Source organism: Pseudorasbora parva, chromosome 9 (genome assembly GCF_024679245.1).
Source record: "Pseudorasbora parva isolate DD20220531a chromosome 9, ASM2467924v1, whole genome shotgun sequence".
Classification (NCBI taxonomy): domain Eukaryota; kingdom Metazoa; phylum Chordata; class Actinopteri; order Cypriniformes; family Gobionidae; genus Pseudorasbora; species Pseudorasbora parva.
In genome coordinates, this window is record NC_090180.1 from 18,836,493 (window position 1) to 18,848,883 (window position 12,391).

General features: G+C 37.7%; 1 protein-coding gene across 1 annotated transcript in view; it reads left to right on the plus strand.

Moving 5' to 3' along the window:
- xpr1b (xenotropic and polytropic retrovirus receptor 1b) overlaps positions 1–12,391 on the plus strand; it is a 31,337-nt gene that overhangs the window by 15,917 nt on the left and 3,029 nt on the right. The window contains exons 3-12 of the mRNA XM_067454253.1: positions 2,326–2,427; positions 3,900–4,120; positions 7,914–8,063; positions 8,195–8,278; positions 8,371–8,452; positions 8,658–8,854; positions 10,802–10,981; positions 11,143–11,311; positions 11,407–11,601; positions 11,889–12,049. Coding sequence (XP_067310354.1) covers positions 2,326–2,427; positions 3,900–4,120; positions 7,914–8,063; positions 8,195–8,278; positions 8,371–8,452; positions 8,658–8,854; positions 10,802–10,981; positions 11,143–11,311; positions 11,407–11,601; positions 11,889–12,049 — 1,541 coding nt within the window. The remainder of the gene's footprint in view (positions 1–2,325; positions 2,428–3,899; positions 4,121–7,913; positions 8,064–8,194; positions 8,279–8,370; positions 8,453–8,657; positions 8,855–10,801; positions 10,982–11,142; positions 11,312–11,406; positions 11,602–11,888; positions 12,050–12,391) is intronic.

The following is a 12,391-nucleotide window of genomic DNA, read 5'->3' on the forward strand; positions in this document are numbered from 1 at the left end:
TCGGTTCCGGGTAATATATTTTTGGCATTTTTCGGATCTGCACGGGTCCGGGTCCAGTTTTTGAAATAATAGACGGGTCCGGGTCGGGTCTGTGTTGAACATTGCGGGTCTCTTCGGGTTCGGGTGCGAATTTTTGGACCCGTGAAGACCTCTACTTCAGTTCAATGTTTGCGTGGTAGGTAATCACCATAACAAGCAGGACAGCATCGGTCGGACACGCCTCCTTCAGCTCATATGCCGTAAAGCAGTCGAATTTTGTAGTTCTTTTTTTTCTCGGGTTACTACCCGAAACCCGAAGTTTAAAAGTACGATTAAAAACGATACAGACCACGTCAAGCTATGGCAGACGTGTCATTCAACCTATTGTAAGTCGATGTATCATCACAAGAGTCTTGAAAATATATTATGAAGGTTAAAAAGTTACCTAGTGCTGCTTTAAAATAGCATACACCATAATCTGTAGTCTGAGCCTGTCAACGCAATGGCAGATACATTACTAATTAGTTTCAAGCAAAATCTTTTCTTTTTTTTGCTTTAACACATGATCAAGTGATCTTGATCACCATGTGATCAAATGATCAAAGTTCTCTATTTAACAAAGTACAAAAAAGTTGCACTTTTTAATACAAATAATTAAATGCATACAATTAAATAATATAATACATTTGTGTATCAAATGGTTAAGGTAAATATAGGGCCTTGAAAATCTCAGCAGCTTGTCAAAAATAAAAAGGGGACATCTGTCAAATGAATCACAAACATGACACTTTTTAATAAAATAATGTTATAAATACTAATTGGATCTCAAATAGATTTGGAAAATATAGTGGGTTGTATCTAAAAAGCTCTAAACTATTTTTAGAATTAAGACTGCATCCGTTAAGCTATGTAGACTTAAAGTTGTATTTTTTTTTCCGAACCTGTATCTGTCTCTAAACAAAATCTGCAGCAATTTGATGTTAATGATTGTTCCTATATGCAAAGACTGAACATTCCACTGGACCAATCATTTTTATGGACCCTAGAATTTTGCATGGAGGACAAATGAGCTGCCCTGTGTCCAAAGGCTTCGTTACATAAAGGCGGTTGCATGCACTCCTGTCAGACAAGCTGTCCCACTTTGCCGTGGTCTTCTGATATTTCCTAATTTAAGAATAGGCCTATTATTTTTGGAAATAGTAAACGGTAAACCGGCTAATTGCAGTTGTCTCATTACTCTGCATTTTCTTTAGTAACGACATCATTATGCACCCCGTTTCACCTGCAAAAGTCCAATTGGATGAAAAACGGCTGTCGCAAGCAAATTTTATAATCGTTTTATTTATTTATTTTTTACACATATTCACTTTGTCGATGATAAAACAGCGAACTGGATGGAAACTTGGCTAGTGAGAAACTCACAATTTAAGAAGCAGTGATTTCAGTTTAGGTATTTCAAGCCATGAGTCATTTTCCCAAGTCTGAGAGTGTCCTGAGATAGTGATTCATTGTCTGTCCGTCTGGACAGTATCAGCCAGACTTGGTGTCATTGCGATCTGTTTTTTATCCCTCGGAGAAGAATATCATGCCGTTACGTCTCTATGGTGTCAAAAGTATTTACAGTCAACAGAAACTTCACATGCCCTCTAACTGTAAATGTTTGAAGTCATGACCCATGAACTGTTATGATTATTGTGATTTAAGACCACATTGACTTAATTAGCCTTGACTCTTGGTTCTCAGACTAAGGATCTTGGAAAGACATGACGCAGAATAATTATACAGGGATTCCATAAAGTGATAGTTCTCCCAAAAATGAAAATTCTGTCATTTACTCACACATTACAGCTAAAAATAAAGCTTTTTTTAAAACATTTTAAAATAGAAAAGTTATTTTAATTTGTAATATTTCACAAAATTACTGTTTTGCTGTAAATAAATAAATAAATGCAGCTTTGGTAAACACAAGAGACTTATGTCCCGTTAATTTAACAAGATGAACTGATTCTTGTTGGTGTTGACAGCCCTGAAAGGGTCTAATCCAATGTTTACAACCTGAGTGATGTCTATTTGATTTAATGCTGTTTTTGTTCCTTGTTTTAATCAGGTTTCACTTGTAAAAAGGTTAATTTTGAATCTTCTTTAAATGCTTGTAATGGCTTCTGATGTACTGCTTTGCAGATAGAGCTACTCTGTTTGTTTTCTGCTTTCCTCAAATATACACACAACCTCAGGCTTTTGTGCTGAGAAAGAATACAGTTTTCTACATGTTTCTTCTTTCCTTATGTTCAGTATATTCCTTCCTATCTCTCTCCCATCTTTTTAACATTATCTTCTTGCTTTTAGTCACAGATGAAGACACTGTCAAGAGATACTATGCCAAGTTTGAGGAGAAGTTCTTCCAAACATGTGAAAAGGAGCTGGCCAAAATCAACACTTTTTATTCAGGTAATGTGTAAACACTAGACTTTGAGGTAAAGCTCACAGTTTGTGTCTGTTCCCTGTTGTTTCCATTTTTTGTCATTTAGTATTTACAGTTGACAGATTACCCTTCACACAGAGATTTAACTTTTCGAAAACAGACAATAAAGCTTCTGATCCAAAGACTGGACTACCAATAAACCAGGTTATTAAACCATGTTATCTTATTATATCCCCAAAAAATAACCACCTACTTTATCTTTGTTCTCTTACTCTCATTTGTGTTCTTGTCCAGTTGTATATATTGGTTTACCCTTTTAATTTGAACACTTTTAACATATTTTTGTTGAAGTTAAAACAAAAGTAAAACAAAAAAAAGGTTTATGAACATTATTTTATATAAATTATATATTTTATGAAACTTGTTGAACTCTAAAACTGCTGGAAAGTTAAAGCCATAAATCTAAAGTTGTTTTTCAAATTTGAAGTTGATGTATCAAAAAATGGGCTTTTAGTAAGATTTTGTTTGGGTGCAGGACCAAATTTTCCCCATTAGACACTGACACAATTATAGCTGCATATTTTTTTCAATTGGCTCTGTAATATGCAGAAGCAGAAAACAGGAATAAAGTGAATATTTGTTTAATGCCAAACCTGATAAAATGACTCCATCTGGTAATATATTTTTGCACTTTATTTATTTTTTAGGCTTTGTTAACAAAGACTGCATAATTTTATAGTTAGCCCTGGGATAAAAAAAAATGTTCCAATGGGGACATTTTTGTCCTTAAGATCCCGAGTGTAACTATTTTGTATTTTTAGTGTAACATAGACCTATTAAACAAAGTTAAAATGCAATAAAAATACACACTTATCCACACAGGCAAAGTTATCAAATAAACAAAACTGGGGAAAAAACACAAATGTCCATAAGGTCGCACAAGGGTTAAGGAGAAGTTGTTCTTGTTACAGTATAAATACACATATAAGCACTGAGTAATATCAATTAACCGCATGTACTTATGATAGGATTAAGCTTTGGGTTTGGTTTAGGGTTGTTTACTTGTAATTATGTATCATTTACTTCTATTATTATAGTATGTACATGTAGCACATGTAACTACATTACCTTAAAATAAACAGATCATTTCACATTCAGTTAATCATGTTTTTTGCTTTTGTAACTTAATTGTTCCGTAACACATTTCTAAGTGAAAAATTATATTTGGGGAGGAGAAAATGTGGATAGTCATTTGATTATCTTCGGGATCTTATCTTGAAAAGTTGGATTTACTTGCTAGAATGAGGTGGTAGAACGGTAGGGAGGAGGGAGGAATTGCTGACATCAACCTAATATAAATTGTAAGGCCAGGAAAGTAGATTAGTTACCGTTCATTTGCAATTTTGTGTTGACTAATATTTCCTCTTGTTGACCTTAGTTAATCCTTCCATCCAGCTTCATTACATACTGATGATGTTTCTCTCCTTTTGTGATATAGAGAAGCTTGCCGAAGCACAAAGGCGTTTCGCTACGCTACAGAATGAGCTGCAGTCTTCTCTGGATGCGCAGCGTGAGAGCAGCCGAGCCACGGGTCTGCGTCGCCGTCGCACTGTCTTCCACCTGTCGCAGCAGGAGCGCTGCAAACATCGCAATATCAAAGACCTGCAGCTGGCCTTCAGCGAGTTCTACCTCAGCCTTATCCTGCTGCAGAACTACCAGGTCTGAAATCACACTACAAGCTGATGTTTTTCTGCACATAATGCACATGATAACTTGATCAGTTGTAGCTTTTTTTTAATAGGGTTGGGTAAAAAATAAATTGATTCCTCAATTTGAATCAATTCTCATTTTTACAAACCGAAATGGATTCTTTAATCACAACAATTGATTAGGCAATCCTGTTTTGAACGGAACGTAGGACATCTCCCATCCAAATAAATCACAATAATCTTTGTGCTTTGTTACTTTTGATATGAAACAATGTCTCAGATTTCAAATTGTACCCATTTTATTACAAAATTAAAAAAATAAATTCAGTTTTTGGCGCCGTTTAATGTCGCTTGACATATCTCATTAGCGAAATATGATCGTAGTATCTTTTTTTTTTTTACAGAAACATTAACAGTATCTTAAGCACACCACCAGTCCAACACTGCATGAAAAGTGGGATTTTCGTCCCCGTAAACGGCCGGAAATCTCCCTGATTTTCGACAATTAACGTCAGTTTACAGCCTGTGAACGTCGCGTTCGTCTGTGCCACATATTGACGGAAACGAACCATGACGTATGTGGAGCTTGCGGAGGCATGCTGGCGCCGGCGCTAATGGCTCTAATTAGCATATGAAGAGCAGCTCTGGGCGGCGCCTTGCCGGAATGGCTTGAATTTCCTCACTCAGTATTGGTTGAAACTACTACATTCAAACAAGAAATATCACTCGTGATTGGTTGGCAGATCTGTTACTATTGGTCAACCTGGGTAATAAATTAATAAATTTAAACCCCCAAATTATAATAATTTTACACACATATATATATAAAATTATGATTTGCATATTTCTTAATTGTATATATTCATGTGATATGCTATTATGTTTTATATTCATGTCATTGTTATCCTATGGACTACGCTATTATAACCATCAAGGACATTCATTTATTGAGGAAAGGAAAATATGCCAGGGACGTGCAGTTTATTCAAAGAAAGAGCTTTATTAGAACAAACACAAACACACAACCAAATGCAAAACGTGTGAGATCTGCCCACACAACAATAGCAAGCTCACGAGAAGCCCAAAATCCTACAGCACCATGAAGTCTCTGTTTTCTGCTTCAGAGCTGTAGGTAACTAGCGCCATTCTGTCTGTTTTCAGTCCATTTTTCAGACGTCTGTCGTGCGTTGCCCTGTTCTTTGGAATCGCCTCTAATCTCGATTGCAGCGTGGCACAGAGCTCGGCGAACTCCTGGCTGGTCAAACAGTCCATCCAGACACCGCGCGAACGATGCCGTCTTCCTCATCAGACATCAGGTCTATGGTAGCGCACTTCCAAAGGCCCACCTCATCCTCAGCTAACACACTCTTTCTTGCTTGTAGCAGCTGTAAAAACAAACAATAAAGACAATCAGTATTGCGCGATGTACTGCGTAAAATGCACCTGAAAAATAGTCACACTGACCAAAAACGGATCTAATCTAATAAATCTTACCCTCTTCTCAATCGACTCCGAGCTGAACTCTTCACAGCTTCTGCGTGCGATGCAAGAACTGGATGTTTGTACCTGAAGCTCATGCGTACTGTCTCGGTCTTACATGCAGCTGGAAAACAATTAAATGAGTGTTATGACGAAGTTGTGAAGACGGCGTACTGCTTCCTGTAAAATGACCAGAAAAAGAAAACACTTTTATAAAGCAACTTACATTTGTTCTTTTACAAGGCTAATTTCAGCTTGTGCTACTTAAAAAGCTTTGCTTTAGGTTACTTTAGCTTAGATAACAGTCTTACCGCAATCTTAGGACTGGTCTTCTCTTAGGCACTCGTCTTCTCTTCTTAAAGTTAGTATCTTCCACACAGTTTTTCGACTCCAACGCAAGCAACCTATCATCTATGGACAGCAACCTGGAGATTACTAAAGTTAACTGCTCGTTAAAATCGGCAGCAAACTGAGCAAGCTGACGAGATTGCATTCAGCTGTTTCTTCCCGCCGGTGTTACGGATCAACTGGGGATCATGTTATCTGGGGACGGGCGCGTGCACGCAGCTAGTTTTACCTGGATTTACAGCAGATGTTAGACGAGGACAGATTCGTCACAGCGGATTTTCCACTGAACAGATTTAAAACGCTTTCCACATTATTGGTAAATGTTTGCATAAAATCAGGCTCTGTGTTTTCCTCTGTCGCTGCTTTGCTGTATGTTTCAAACGCAGTTTAAGGGAATTTTTAATGTGGTTTCATTTCACAACACAGACCACGCCCACATTTTGTTACATTCTTTTCGATGAAAGTCGTATCCAATGACAATTACATTCAATAAATTACATTGTGTCGTATTAGTATCGGAATTTTTATTTTATTTTTAATAACTATTATTTTTGTAATTTGCTTAGGGTATTTTTTAAATTATATATATCCTAACTAAAATAACTCATAGCCTGTCATATTACCTTTCTCATATTAGCCTATTATATTCTATTATAATCTATTATATTGCCCACCCCTTGCCCACCTGCACATCCCAGCTGATATACAAGATTTGGGGGGTCATTCTGCATTTGAAAGTTTGAAAGGGTTTTAAATCTTCTAAATAAAGTAAAATGATTCAAAATCAAGTAATTTATATATGCCAAAGTCAACTTTAAACATATACAATGTAATTTTCAAACAGCAAAATTGTGGCCAGTGAAAATGCTGAGTGGCTAGTAACTTTGGAAAACCACTAGCCACGGTGGCCGGTGAGCAAAAAAGTTAATGTCAACCCCTGTATATATATATATATATATATATATATATATATATATATATATATATATATATATATATATATATATATATATACACACACACATATATATATATGTAGTGCCGTTAAAATTAATTTGCAATAACACGTTAATTTTGACAGGCAATGATATATGATATATAAAGTTTGCTGATGTATGACGCCGCTTATTAGCAGGAGACCCCAATGATTGGTCAAAGTTGCGAGTCGCACTGAATTCACGGGGACTGATTGCAAATGACACACAATAAATAATCTAGAATACTTTCATCAAATATATAAATTCAAGCTTAAGTTTAAGATTTTACAATTAGGCTATACTGAGCCTGGTCTATCTAAGAGATTTTCTTAGAAGGAAGTTAATACCTTTTAGAAAAATGTCACATGGGTTAAAACTCCTGCTACCCTGATTTGCATTTGTATAGCTCACAGCATGTTCATTTACATGTTAAAGCCTCCCCTGGAGTTAAGGGAAGGGGGGTCTTGGGGGGGACAACTGCCAAGCAAGGCCCACGTCAATTTCTGACAATTCACGGCAGTTTTCGGTGTCACCTGCAAACTGCCGTGTACAGTCGTAAACCTGATCTTCCACGACAATCTACAGTGCCGCTTACTGACGAAAATCCCACTTTTCATGCAGTGCAAAGTTCAGTTAAATGACAAATATGCGTTCATACATGTTTACCAACTATTTTATTTCTAATGACTAAAGTTCTATCATTAAATAGTGCTTGATTTTGTTTTAATTTTAACCTTTAATATTAAAGTAATGTACCAACTGACACCCATGTATAGTTTACACAGCATTAGTTGAGAGATTTGTCAAGAAAATTTGCCATGCGTTGTATCCAAAATAATCAATATCGAATCAAAAGCTTGTGAATAGGAATCAAATCGTGAAATTTGTGTCAATACCCAGCTCTATTTAGAAGTAATTATTTTTTTTTCTTTTCTGATTTCTATTCATTTGACTTATTAACCATTCTCATTTAAAGTTGTAATGGCTTCTCCCTGTCAGAATCTAAACTTCACAGGTTTTCGGAAGATTTTAAAGAAGCATGACAAGATCTTTGAGACGACTCGAGGCGCTGATTGGCGCGTGGCCCATGTTGAAGTGGCGCCTTTTTACACTTGTAAAAAGATCACTCAGCTCATCTCTGAAACTGAGGTACTGTGCAGTCAAATGAATCTCCTTCAATCATTCACCTCTCTCTGCTTTAAAGAAGAATATAGATTTGACTGCCTGATCAAACTAGCACAGTGGTTTGTTATTCTAACAGCATGTTCTCAAATCCCCAGGCTCTTGTAACTGCAGAGCTTGATGGAGGAGACCGACAGAAAGCCATGAAGAGGCTTCGAGTGCCCCCACTGGGAGCAGCGCAGGTAGGACACTCTGTGACCTTCATTAGAACACCTTTTCATTAGTACTTTTAAAAGGCCCTAAACCTCTCAACATCCTGTGCTCTTTATCTTAGCCTGCACCAGCATGGACCACTTTTAGAGTAGGACTCTACTGTGGCGTCTTCGTCGCTTTAACAGTCACAGTCATCATCACAGGTATATAACCTCTAATGATAGTTTGCCTTTAGTTAATTTATCAGGTCAAATTTCCCTCATCTCTCATAAGAAGTCATAAGGCTTTTTCTCTACTTTACCACATCAAAGATGTATAACAGCAGCAATATAACCCTGAGCTCTGAAACTTTCTCAAGGGTTCCATACTTTTGCTATTTTAACAATTACATGTTTTGCACATCTGTAGGTGTGGCAGAACTGTTTAAAGACGAAAAGCAGAATGTGTGGCCCCTGGTAAGAATTTATCGGGGTGGTTTCCTGCTCATCGAATTCCTTTTCTTGTTGGGCATCAACACATATGGTTGGAGGCAGGCTGGCGTGAACCACGTCTTAATATTCGAGCTCAACCCACGCAACAACCTGTCCCACCAACATCTCTTTGAGGTAACTTAGAAATTTGTTATTGACGTTTTTAGCGACACAATGAATGTTATTTTTAAAGATATTTTGAGACTTATCATATAATATTTTAAAATTACAGTATTTAGTAAGATGTTATGGTCTTTATAGTGAACTTAATTTCTAAAGTAATGAATTTGTACAGCAGGGGAAAGAGGTTGTTAAATAAAAATCTTAACAAAAGGCACTTCATTGTCGTTTTCGAGTCTTTTTATTTTTCAACATTGCACTTGAATTTTTTTTTTTTTAAATAATCGGATTCTTCACATTAAACCTTTAACGCACAAGTTTAAAATATTTTATCTTCTCTAGATCAGTCATGTTTCTGGCCTGTTGCTGAGAAACACAGAGTTTGAGCTCCCTCCAAAGATTCTCTTTTGGGTTTAGGTCTGGAGACTGGCTAGGCCACGCCAGAACCTTGATATGCTTCTTACAGAGCCACTCCTTGGTTATCCTGGCTGTGTGCTCCGGGTCATTGTCATGTTGAAAGACCCAGCCTCGACCCATCTTTAATGCTCTAACTGAGGGAAGGAGGTTGTTCCCCAAAATCTCGCAATACATGGCACTGGTCATCCTCTCCTTAATACAGTGCAGTCGCCCTGTCCCATCTGCAGAAAAACACCCCCAAAGCATGATGCTACCAACCCCATGCTTCACAGTAGGGATGGTGTTCTTGGGATGGTACTCATCATTCTTCTTCCTCCAAAAACGTTTAGTGGAAATAAGACCAAAAAGTTATATTGGTCTCATCTGACCACATTACTTTCTCCCATGACTCCTCTGGATCATCCAAATGGTTATTGGCAAACTTAAGACGTGGACATGTGCTGGTTTAAGCAGGGAAACCTTCCATGCCATGCATGATTTTAAACCATGACGTCTTAGTGTATTACCAACAATAGCCATGGAAACGGTGGTCCCAGCTCTTTTCAGGTCATTGACCAGCTCCTCCCGTGTAGTTCTGGGCTGATTTCTCACCTTTCTTAGGATCATTGAGACTCCACGAGGTGAGATCTTCCATGAAGCCTCAGTCCAAGAGAGATTGACAGTCATGTTTAGCTTCTTCCATTGTCTAATGATTGCTCCAACAGTGGACTTTTTTTCACCAAGCTGCTTGGCAATTTCCCCGTAGCCCTTTCCAGTCTTGTGGAGGTGTACAATTTTGTCTCTAGTGTCTTTGGACAGCTCTTTGGTCTTGGCCATGTTAGTAGTTGGATTCTTACTGATTGTATGGGGTAGACAGGTGTCTTTATGCAGCTAACAAACCTAACAAACAGGTGCATCTAATTTAGGATAAAAAATGAGTGGAGGTGGACATGGACAGTTCAGATGTTAATTTCCTTTATTTTCTTAGAGAGTCCTTGTTCCTCATTCAGACATTTCGGCATATACTAGTTTTTTCAGTCTTACAGGCAGACTAAGACGTAATTGAGGGTCAGAATTCTAGCTGATAGACAGGTGTTCAAATACTTATTTGCAGCTGTATCATACAAATAAATAGTTAAAAAATCATATATTGTGATTTCCGGATTTTTTTTAATAGATTATGTCTCTCACAGTTGACATGCACCTACGATGAAAATTTCTGACCCCTCCATGATTTCTAAGTGGGAGAACTTGCAAAATAGCAGGGTGTTCAAATACTTATTTTCCTCACTGTATCTTCTTTAGAGGAATTAACCAATGCTTCTCATAGTAAAGATGTCTCCTTTCACAGAAGGTGTGTGATACATTTTCAACATATGAGAGTTTAAATACGTTTTATGGGGTAAAAATATGGAAGGCATTTTAACGTTTTTTTATTTTTTATTCATTAGAGTGGTGAGCCGTGCTCTTCCCTGTTTTATTTTAGGTTATGTTTGTAAAGTTTGAAAATCAAAAGCTATATTTAAAAGAATATATATGCATTAATCTTTCACTGTTTTCGTGCAGATTGCTGGTTTCCTTGGAGTTCTTTGGTGTGTCAGTATTCTGTCCTGCCTCTTCGCTGAGTACACAAGGATCCCTATACAAGTGAACCCTCTAGCTCTCTATGGGTTCTTCTTCTTCTTCCTTATCAACCCTTTCAAAACATGCTACTACAAATCTCGCTTCTGGCTGCTCAAATTACTAGTAAGGGCCAGGAGAATCCCTTTTCATAACACGACAGCATTTGTTGTGATTTCCAATGCCACACTTTTATGAGACATTATTTTTCCATCTGTAAATTATTGATTAAATTGGTCCAATCCTCTTTTCTCCTCCCTTTAATTTCCACCCTTTTCTGTTTATAGTTTCGTGTGGTCACAGCTCCATTTCACAGAGTGGGGTTTGCTGATTTCTGGCTGGCTGACCAACTCAACTCTCTAGTAGTGGTTCTGATGGATCTGGAGTACATGATCTGCTTTTATAGTTTGGAGCTGAACTGGATCGAGTCTAAGGGGAAGCTATCGATCAAAAAGGGTATCCAGATGCACATTGATGGCGTTGCATATTCAATAATGCTTTTATTGGGCAGTTAATGATGACATGTCAATCTGTTTTTGTTTTCAAATCAGGTTACGAGATTTGTCACTCATATTCATATGGAGTACGAGCTGTAATCCAGTGTTTGCCTGCGTGGTTCCGGTTTGTGCAGTGCCTGAGGCGTTACCGGGACACAAAGCGTGCCTTTCCTCACCTGGCCAATGCTGGCAAATACTCCACTACTTTCTTCGTAGTCATCTTTTCTGCACTCTATAAGACGCATGAAAGTAAGCACCTGAGTTGTTACATTCTTTACCTGAAATCCTTTGTTTACCCAGCATGACATTTTTTTGTTTCTACTCGAAACAATTGTGAAAGGCAATCTTTGTCAGGTCAAATATTTTGATATTTTTTCAGGGTAAATCACGGGCTCTATTTTAACAATCAGAGCGCATGCTCTGAAGCGCATGCCGCAGATGCACGTAGAGCGTGTCTGAATCTGTTTTTGGATCCTGTGTTCTTATGTTTGTGATGTTTTCACATGTCAACATTTCAACCTGTCTGTTCTCATTAGCTTTTCAGGAAAGTGTGGTCTTCTTTTACCTGCTGATTGCCTGCATGATCATTAACTCCTGCTACACCCTATTCTGGGACCTGAAGATGGACTGGGGTCTGTTTGACCGTAATGCAGGGGAGAACACCCTTCTCAGAGAGGAGATAGTGTATCCACAGAAAGTAAGAATACACGCACGCTCTTAGCACTTAAAGGTAAGTTCACCCCAAAATTAAATTGATGTCATTAATGACTCTGTCGTTCAACACATGTAAGACCTCCATTCATCTTCAGACACAGTTTAAGATATTTTATATTTAGTCCAACAGGGTATTTAAGTGTAAGCACACTATACTGTCCATACTGTCCAGGTATGTGAGGAATGATTTTTCAGCCAGGACTTTTTACTGCGCCGAGTCGAAGTACTCGCAGAAGTGCTATTCCGCCATACATTATAGTTCTCCTTTTTAATCCACTTAGAAAAGCGCCTCGTTTTATTTGGTGTCACCATACTTGATCGTTCA